General features: G+C 49.2%; 1 protein-coding gene across 1 annotated transcript in view; it reads left to right on the plus strand.

Moving 5' to 3' along the window:
- The first annotated feature begins 2828 nt into the window (after nucleotides 1–2828).
- The window catches only part of Lmo4 (LIM domain only 4), a 16353-nt gene continuing 8899 nt past the window's right edge, over nucleotides 2829–10282 (plus strand). Inside the window, exons 1-2 of the mRNA XM_027395885.2 lie at nucleotides 2829–3264; nucleotides 6026–6264. Coding sequence (XP_027251686.1) covers nucleotides 6029–6264 — 236 coding nt within the window. The 5' untranslated portion in view covers nucleotides 2829–3264; nucleotides 6026–6028. The remainder of the gene's footprint in view (nucleotides 3265–6025; nucleotides 6265–10282) is intronic.

Here is a 10282-nt window from a genome sequence, read left to right on the forward strand (position 1 = left end):
ATGTCAGCAGAGTCTACCCAAACCGACAGACACAATGAAACATTATCCTGAGTTAATTAATTTTACTTTACAATTATTTCTTGGTGCTATTTTTTAAAATAATTGTTTGAATGATTCTATTAAACAGAACATCGGTACCCTTCAAGAGCTTGTATGTGTACACCGTTGTTGTGTGTTTAGGATGAGCAGAAATCGAAGAGTGACCCCTGGGTTCCTTCTCAGGCAGGCACTTTTGAGACCGCAGACAGACCCTTGCTATCTGCATGAGAAAGGACTGCTTAGACTGAGGATGCAGAAATAAAGACTACCCAGAGGTGGCGCTGTGGTTAAAGTACACCTGGATTCTCATCACAGCGAATGGATTCACTTCCTATCTATTTTTCAGAGAAGATGGTAGCCCCTACCACGTTTGCATTTCTACAACCACAATAACCAGTAAATAAAGCCTTCTGGTCACATATTCCCGCCCACTCCACTTTACTGGGATATGTATGCAGACTTCACACACAATTAGAATGAAAATAGTAAAACCACCTCTGAAAGTGTAGGCCCCGTGGAGCCTGGAGACACATGCTCCAAGTTCCACGGTCCCTCTCTCCTCCCATCCACAAGAACCATCCTTAGGGAATCATCCAGTGACGGCTGAGCGCACTCCTGCTTAAATTTACAACATTTCATTTTAGAATTAAAATTTAATTTTAGTGTTCATACTTGAGGAAATACCATAACTCAGTATGATGCTATATGCTATATGTCTTGATTTTTAAAAATCAGCTAAAAAGGAAAAAATAAAGACCATATGGCTTAATTTCTTCATCTTTTTAAGATAAAAAACTGTTTGCAAAGAGATGGAAATCTTCTCATCTGACATGTTTTCACACAATAGCAGCCACTGAGATCTTGTAGCAGCTGGGCAAGGTGGTACAGGCCCAAAATCACAGAACTCAGAAGGCAGAGGTAGAAATATCTACTTTGAAACTGGTCTTAAAAACAAAACTCCTTGTTAGGTTGATTTAAATTATTAATAAGTCAAAAATGATCCCAGGAATTACAATGTATTATTTCTTCCTGGTGTCCTTCCCTCCTTTGAATAAAAAATTAAAAAAAAGAACTTTCTTAAATTGGCCTGCTTTCATCATGGCCACCTGCAACTGTTTTCTGCATAGGACATTCCAATTATTATATGTCGATGATTTTTATAAAAATGCTTTTAATATGTGCACAGGGTGAAGCAATCATAAGAACGCGACATTAAATACAGATCCAGAAAAATAATTTTCAACTGTAACATGCTAGGAATTCAGGGAGCTAGATTATAGAAATGGGTGTTTTAACTGGCATTAAAATCACCATCTGCTTGGTTTCATGGGCAATATTTATTCTTTCATATTGATTTTGGCTGTTTAAGGACCAAAAATTCTGCACTATAGATGTTTTTGACTGGTTTTCCTTCGACTTTTCCTCAGTCTAGCAGGCCTACGTGTAACACAATATGTAAGCTTGTCCCACAACACTGGTTGTAGATGTTACCTAGCAAAAGGACTTTGCGGTTCCATGATAATTTCCAACAGAAAAATCTCTCTGGAATTTACTATTAATAATCAATCCTAATATTAACCTGGGATCAGAGATCTATTATGCCTATTTGGCAGAATAAGGTCGAATAACTAGATGTTCAAGGATCCAGGCTGAGTTCTGGCCCTGGAAAGAGGCTCCGAAGCTAGCATTCCTCAAGTCTTGGTATGTACAAGAAATGACTAGTCTTCCTTTCATAGGGTTGTGAGTTAGCAGCTCTAGCAAACGCTTGCATCGCTTTAGGGGGCTACGAGAGAGCTAGCCTACCGCCCTCCACACTGAGGGAGAATGTGAGCAAAAGCTTTTCCCAGAAAGTTTTCTTAATCTATGAAAACCAGGGATGTGATCTGTATCCACCAGTAACTGACAAGCATCTATGAATTGCCTGCTCCGTCCAGTGTACACTGGGGTTAATGGGAGCAAGATGGGGTTAAGAAGGCAGTACTCGTGTAGGAACTATTTCCTACTTTCCCTAAGGTTTTGTAATCTGCAATCGCGTGAATTAAACAAAACAGCCGCTTTTGCGCCTGTGTGACGTCCAGCTCTCTGCGGCAGGAGGAATCCTTTGCCCTAACAGGAAGAGACCCATTTCTGGGAAAGTAAGTTTCCCGAGGGTCTGCTCTCTGGGCCGGGGAAGGCGATCCCCGAGGCCCTCCGGGGGCGGCTCCCCGCGTCCCCGCGCGCCGGGCAGGCAGGTGTGGTCCCGAGCCCGGGCACGCGCTGGCTGGCCGCGTCCCCCCCGCGCCACCGGGGTCCCTTCTGGTCCCCCGACCCCGGCCCCCCGCCTTCCCGGGCCGGGCCCGCTCAGCCGCCCGCCTCGCTCCCCGCCCCCCGAGTCTCGTTTCAGTCACCCTTTGTCCTTCCCCGGATTGGCAGGTTTTATTATTCCGCCTGAACAATCCGGCCGCCCAGTGGCTGAGGGTCGCTGACGTCGGCGGCAGAGCCGGGGAGTAGTTGGGATTCTGCTCTGTCAGTAACACATGTGTAAGCGCCTCCGAAGGAGCGAGCGAGCCGGTTAGAGGCCCGCGCCGCCGCCTCCGAGCCGGGCAGCAGCAGCGGGGCAGCCGATCGGTGCAGCGCTCCCGGCCGGCCCGCAGCTCTCCACTCCGTGCGCCGTCGCGCGGGCCGCGGGGCCGAGCTTGCACCGCCGCTCCCGGGCCGCAGCTCGCGGGAGGGGGGAGCTCGGCCGAGCCGCCTGCGGCCCCGGGCGGGCGGGCGGGCGGCGGGCGGGAGGAAGGCGGCGGCGGCGGCGGCGGAGGAGGAGGAGGAGCGCGGGCGCGGCGGGGGCGGGGGCGCGTACAAAGTGAAGCCACATTGCCAAACTTGCAGCCGCGATTGCAGCAGTGGCTGCCGCTGCGCCGCACGGGCCGGGCCGAGGGCGCCTGCAGCTGCTCGCGCGCAGCCGGGGGCTGAGGACCAGGACCCGCGGGCTGAGACTTGACACTTCTGCGCCGGGCCGCCTGCCACTTAGCGTGGGGCTCCCTCTACCCGCCCCAGAGCCACGCGATAAAAAAAAAAAAAAAAAATCAGCCCTTAGCCCCCTCCTCCCCTTTCCTGCTTCTGCGAGAACTCCCTCCCTCCCTCCAGCTCCGCCGGCCCCGGCGCCCCTGCCCTGGAAGCCGAGCGGCTCCGCTCGCATTTCGCCGTCGCCGCCGCCTCTCGCAGTATTGCAATATAGGGGAGAAGCAGGTAAGGGGGTGGCTGGGGGCACCGCGGGCGGGGAGGAGGGGGGGGGGGAGCTGATCGGGTCCGGGGCTTGTTTTCTTTGGCTTCCTTCCCTTGACCGTCCCAAATTGCAAGTAAACAATACGTCGCCTTAGATAATGCGTGAGTCTGAAACTACCCGAGGCCGGCCTGCGAGCTAGCACGGAGGGCAGCCCCGGGCCGCCAGCTTTGTAGCGGTTCCTTGCTTACAAAAGGGTTCTTCTTGGAGACCCGGCTGGTGGGGAGCCTGGAGAGGGCTGGGGGCAGTTCCAGTTCCTAAAGGAAAGGCAGGGGCTGCTTGGATGAGAAGTGATGTGTGCGTGGGTGGGGGCGATAGTCGTGACCCCCCAACACTATTTGAAACAGGGACCGAAAAGCTCTAAGTGACCAGGATCCGGCATTGCCGGTTCTTTTTAAAAGAATTCCTCTTGGCTTATAAGTCTTTTGTTCCAATCCAGGAGAAATCCGGTGAATCACCTAATTAAAATCAAGACATGAATTAAGCATCCATTTTTGTGCTACAAATGGCCAGCGCTACGTTTGTCCCTCCCTTGGTCTCCATTAAAAAACACCAGAGACGTTGTTAAAGGGGGGCAGATTTTGCCTCTAGCTGCCAGCTCTGCTTTCTATTTCACTGACTGTCCCAGGACCTAAATTGCTTGGCTATGTAATTACTAGAGTATAAGCCTATTTAACTTAAAAGCTTTCTTTCTTTTTTTTTTTTTTTCCAACTCTAAATGAAACTTGATGAGGGCCCGTCCTTAGTTATCAGGGGAGTCAGTTTCTGGTCAGTCCTCTTGATTCATCTCTTTTAGATTTAATCAGCATTAAGGTATTGCTTGTCCTTAAGAGCTTTAGCTAATGGGGTTACTGGATGCTTTTCTCAGTGTAATGTTTCCTTTTCAAAAAAAATATACATATATATTTACCTCTCACTAAAGATGGGGGCGGGGAGCAGCTTGGAATCTCCTCCCCCCTCCCCTTTTAAAAAGGAATTCGGAGCGATTAAAACGTTGAGGGGGGAACAGTTTAAAGACCTGGGGCAGGAAATGCAGATTCATTTGGGTTAGGGCTGAAATTGTAACAAAAAGCAATTCCTCGAGTAAATGCATCAGATAAATCAATTTACATAAAGGTAGGATGCATTCGTAAATGCAATGCTAATGGGTTTTAGAGCGGTCCTGTTTCCAGAGTCTCAGGGTTGTGTTACAGCTTAATTGGTGCAGTTCTTATTCTGGTTTATTGTGCGGTCACTGGACACACGTTCCGGGACTCTTTCGGAGGAAATGTGTTTAAAATCGGCCTATTTAAGGAACCGGAGTCCTTCTTTCGTTCCCTCTCCCCTGTTCTTTGCAGCAGTTAAGTTGGGCTGGGGACAGACAAAGTTCGCCCTCTCCCTTCTGAGGTATCAGCTGAATGTCTTGAGCAGATAGCTGGGAGCCTGGGGGAGCCCACACTCTCGCCTTACAGAGGACAAAGACAAAACAAGCTGCTTAATTGGCAGTAAATAACTTGATCTTTTTATAGAATAAGTGACTGGAGAAACACTAGGACTTTATTGGACTCCGGATTGGAGGCAACAAATTAATCGGTTTAAGCTAAGCTTTATAAATTGATTCCTATATTACACCCCAGTTGCTTCTCTTGTGGCGTTCATTAGAAAGTGTGTGTGTGTGTGTGTGTGTTGGGGGGGGGTGTTTAAAAGCAGTTTTGGGTGACAGCAGGACTGGCTTGAATTTAACTTGTGTGTCCCTTAATAGTGCCTCCTTGCGTATTATCTATCTCCCCCCACCACCCTTTGGAGGAACAAAGCTCTAGCATTTAAATTGCTGATCAAGGGCAGATTAGCGAGACCAAAGTGGAGAGTGTTTGTATAGGAAGTTAACAGGCATCCTAAAGTTCAATGATCTATTATCCTTGCCTGTGTCCTGAAAACACTCATTGATCTTCAAAATGAAATGAGATTTGGAACAATAATGGGAGGTGGCGGTCACCACAATGGCATGTGAAAGGTGCTGTTTAAAATACGAAAAACCAGTTTCGCAACTTTACACCCGGCACCCCCCTCTCCTCTCGCCACCTTGCCTCCCCTCCCACCACCTCCATCTCCCCCTCGGCCTTTCCCTCCCTCCCTCCCTGTCTCCCTCCCTCCCCTCCCCCGCCCCCCTCCTTGCAGAAAACCCCGAACTATTTGCAACTTGTGAACTGCAGCCTCACTTCCCCCGGCAGAGCTCGGGAGGGAACGTGGCTGCGGCGGGGCGGCCACTCCAGCGGCCCGCGGCTGGCTCGCGGGGCTCGGCGGGGGCCGGGAGGGGCCGGGCGCGGCGGTGGGTGGGTTTGACCCTCATTTGCTGGAGGCGGGAGGCGGCGGGAGGAGCGGGCGGAGGCGGGCGCTGGGGAGGGGGGGAGAGGAGGAGGCGCCGCGAGGGGTGGAGCGCGCCACCGAGCCTAGCTCTCGGAGTTTTGACAGTCCCCGAGCTGAAATTGTCAGCGGCGGCGAGCGCTTTGGAAAGTTGAGAGCAGCTCGTGGCCCCAGAACAAAGCTTGAGAAAAGTAAACAGGCGGCTGCTGCCGGCGAGCCTCCCTCCTTCCCTTCTCTCCGATCGGCCTCCTTCCCGCCCTGGCCCTGCTGCTGCTTCTCTTGCAGACACTCTGGGGGAGGGAGGAGGGGAACGCGCTGGCTCCAGGCGCCCCGCGATCGACTTCTAACTTTTGCATCGGCCGTTTTGTCTTTCTCTCTCCCTAGACCATGGTGAATCCGGGCAGCAGCTCGCAGCCGCCCCCGGTGACGGCCGGCTCCCTCTCTTGGAAGCGCTGCGCAGGCTGCGGGGGCAAGATTGCGGACCGCTTTCTGCTCTATGCCATGGACAGCTACTGGCACAGCCGCTGCCTCAAGTGCTCCTGCTGCCAGGCGCAGCTGGGCGACATCGGCACGTCCTGTTACACCAAGAGCGGCATGATCCTCTGCAGAAATGACTACATTAGGTAAGTCCGCTGCCTTTCTGCCAGATGGGCGAGCCCAGCAGGAGCAAGGCCAGGGGTTACCAGGGGTTTAAGGAAGGAGCAGACATCTATGGAGATACATGACAGACTTAAAAAAGAAAAACAAAAAACAAAAAACCCCTCTAGTTGGCGGCATTTAAGGGACTCAAGAAAGCATGTGTTAATTTTACAGTATTTGATGGCAATTTAAGGCTAAAAACTCTGGCCTGGTGATATTTGGGCGGCTAAGTGTCCAAGGTTGAGCACCTCCTGGAATAAATTCTGAGTGTAGCCTCAGCTTGGGCTTCAGGTTAAAAGTAAGCATGTCTAAAATGTGGGCGTTCAGGTGCTTTCTCAGAGCTAACCCGGGACTCACACTCAGAGACAAAAGGTTTATTTAAAAATAAAAGTGCAGTTAGTGAGAAATTATTCGGCTCAAGTGATGGCTAATTATGATATTTACATAAGCACTTTTCAACTTTTTTGAGGGAAGTCTGACTCATTCTTTGTGCTCCTTGTGAAGAACACTGCCCGTCAGTTCAAAGACTTGTAATTCTTTTATAGTAAATAATAATAATATAATATAATAAAAACAAGACCCTAGTGGTAGTGTTTTTCTTCATAGGCTCACTGGAAAGGTTTAGTATACTCACTGTTGGTGTGTGCCTTTTGGTGAAGAATCTGTTTTTGTGTGTGTGTGTGTGTGTGTGTGTGTGTGTGTGTGTGTGTGTTTATTTGAAGAATGTTGGGGTTTGTTTTTTGTTGTTGCCATTTGTAGCACTGCCCTTGATCCCCAAAAGAGAGATAGGATTATGCTAATCTTGCACTTTAAAGCAATGTATAGGAACAGTCATGTCGGTGTAGGCAGTCTTTTCCAACAGGCTCCAGGGCAGCTAATGGAAAGAATTCAGGAGGTCAGGTGCCTATAGGATCTTTTCAGGTGAACTCAAGCTACTTAAACTCATTAATTTGAAAGGAGGCATTTGAAGGATTACACATTTAATTTGAGTAAATGGTTTGATAGACTGATGCACATGAATGCTTCTAGGAGGTGTTCTGTTTCAACATCCAGTAATTAAAACACACACACACACCAATGCTAGAAAAGCTCACACTTAAAAGAATTTCCTTTTATTTGTTTCTGTTCTAAACCTTTGTCCTTATAGTGATTAGTAGAAAATTCAGTTCTGTCTTCATTTTGGATAAATAGTGGATAGATAATTTATTCAGAGTTTAGCCCTGCTGTGGTTATCATCATCTGTGGTTGATGCTGCCAAAGATCCCAGTGTAGTTTGGAGCTGAGTATGGGTGTGTTTGCCTCTGCTGGTATCATTAGACTAAAATGATGGAGTAAAATGACGTTTGGTTATTCGGAAAATGCAACCTATATCCACTCTGCTGGCATCCTCAATCAGTCAAGTGAAAGAAATATGGGACGGGGAAGCTTTTATTTTTAAATTAGTAGGGCTGCATTAATTTCACTAAGTGTTCTTTTAGAAGTAAATGTTGGAAAATCATCAGGAGCTTGGGTGTAATGCTTGCTGGTCTTCCAAGCAATGCCATGGGCTTGACAGTATTATAAGAAAGGATAGAAGTGTGGTTTGACGTGGAAAAATTGACAGTGCAGTTAAGATTTGGTGAAAGGTGCAGTTTCATCTCTTCAAGTGTCTTGGGGCGGGTGTGCTATCTTTTCTTCTGATTACCACTAATTAACCTGGAGATGGGTCCACTTGGATTCCCACGGGACAAGTTTAGGCAAGTGGCTTCCTGGGAATGAAGTCCATTCCTTTCCTTATTCTTGGGGCCAAATAATGAATGCCCTTTTGGTGTTTTCTTGAGATCTAGTAGAGGGTGTATACACAGCTCTAAACCTTAAATCTTGAAGTCTTGCTACTTTTTGCCTCTGAACTTGTGGACTGGAATTTGGCTTGCTCTAGAACTAGCTGCTACCCCCTGAGAAACTTTTGTCTGCCCAGAAGAGACATTCTAGTTCAGTGCCAAATGTCTCACACTCAGCTCCAGTCACCTCAAGCCCAGCCTCCTATCCAGCCCCATAGAGATACCTGAAGTCATATTTTTCTATCATTTAAGGAACACAAATGGTGGGGAAATGAAGAATATGCTGTCATTCTTTTCCCTCCCAGATATGCCCTCTCCCAAACGCCCCCAAATCCACTTGTTGGGGGACCTTTCATTTCTTCAGAGACCACGGACTACTGAAGAGTGGAAAGAGTGTCGTGGGCTCTGCAGGTCACCAGGTGAAGAAGACCCCTCTGCCTGGCTGGGACCATACAGCAATTTATTAAGGGGCTTTTACACAGTCTGACTTTGAGGGGTTTTGTTTGTTTGTTTGTTTTGTTGTTGCTTTTTAAACAACCAAGATCTGGCTAAAAAGCTTCGGGGATCTGGGCGAGGTCAGTGGGGGGGTGGGAGGTAGGAAGGAGCGGGAGGTGTCCCCCCCATTCCCTCCCCTACTCGGTGGCCAAGTGTCGATTGAGCAGAGATGGGTTTCTGCCTCCTCTCCTCCAAGATTTCAGATAAAGCAGCGGCCTTGCTGCAGCGAATCTGCACAATTAAAAGCTTTAATTAGTGGCTCCTCCATTTTCTTAGTTCTGATGGGCTTTATCTAATGAGATCTGGTCTCTGGCTTAGATCTACTCCGAATGACGTGTCCGCAATGAATGAGAGCTTCGTCGCAAACAAAACATTTAATTAACAAAATTGGCCTCTAAGAGAGGGAGGGAAAGGCTGGAAGAGAGGAGGGGGAGGGTGGATCTTAAAGGGACCCATGTCTGCCTGACCCCTCCAGCTTCCAAAAGTCGGGGAACCTTCAGCTGCCCCCTCCCTCCCGCAGCTCCAGACCCCTCAGCCCCACCCAAGCACCACGGAGTAGCTTTGCAAACTCACGCCCCCCCCCCATGCTTTCCTCCACCCCCACTTCGGGCCCGGTGACTGGCGCGGAAAGTGCGGCCGGGGAGGAAGTTCGGACGCCGTCGGGTGGAGCAGGCTAGTGGGTGGGTGGCGGGCCGGGTCCACGGTGCGGGGCCGCGAGGGGGCGAGCGAAGGGCAGGAGCCAGCGCGGTGGCGCTGGTGTCCCCGGCTCCACTCGGGCGGTTCACGTGGCGTCCGCAGCCGCAGTGAGCTGAGCTGAGCCCGGGGCCCGGGCAGGGGCAGGGCCCGGGCAGGGGGTTTGAGGGTGGCCCGAGGTGGAGGGTGTGTTTAGGGAGGGGATTCGCGTTAGGAAGGGAGACGCCGCCAGGCAGGGAGTTCATTTCCCTGGTAATCAACAGCAAGCTGCTATATTCAGAGAATGCTGTCCCTTTAATTGAACAGGCTAGGTAATTAAATGGCACTTTTCCAATAGGACGTGCTAGGTAAATCTAATAGTTGGTTATTTAATATCACTTTGAAGTCTGCCCACTCAAGCACAATGACAGCACAGGAGCATGTGAACTATTAGCTAGGAAAAAAAAAAAAACCCAGGATCTCAAAAATTAATTAAATCGCATGCAATTTAGGGGGAACGTTTATCTTGATTTGTCATAACAGAATTAATTCAAGGCCTCCAATTCACTTGGGGGCAGATCTGTTACTCTGAATTAACCAAGCGTAATTTGGCTGATTTTTTTTTTCTCTCCCTCCCCTCACTAATGCAGGAGTTGCCATTATGCACAGCCCCCCTCTTAGGTATAAATAGCTTCTGGTGCTTTTAAGGTGCTTGGACTCTAGTTATTCCAAAGTACCTTTAATGGACTTGGCTCCAGGCATAATTTCTGGGTTGCATTTCTTTGTTACATTTAATATAGCTGGTGCAGAATTTAGATTAAATATAGGATCCTGCTGGAAAACCAATTGCTTCTAGATCAGTAGCTGTGGATGTACATTTTTCTCCTCAGATAGGTTGCTGATATTTACTTGCAGGTACAAATGTGTACCTTTCAGCCACACTCTGGGAAATGTACCTCTCCGGTGCCTGAGAGCAGTTTAGAAAACACAGCCAGGTAGCGCTCCATATTGCATG

Source organism: Cricetulus griseus, assembly GCF_003668045.3.
Source record: "Cricetulus griseus strain 17A/GY chromosome 1 unlocalized genomic scaffold, alternate assembly CriGri-PICRH-1.0 chr1_0, whole genome shotgun sequence".
In the NCBI taxonomy this organism is placed as follows: Eukaryota; Metazoa; Chordata; class Mammalia; order Rodentia; family Cricetidae; genus Cricetulus; species Cricetulus griseus.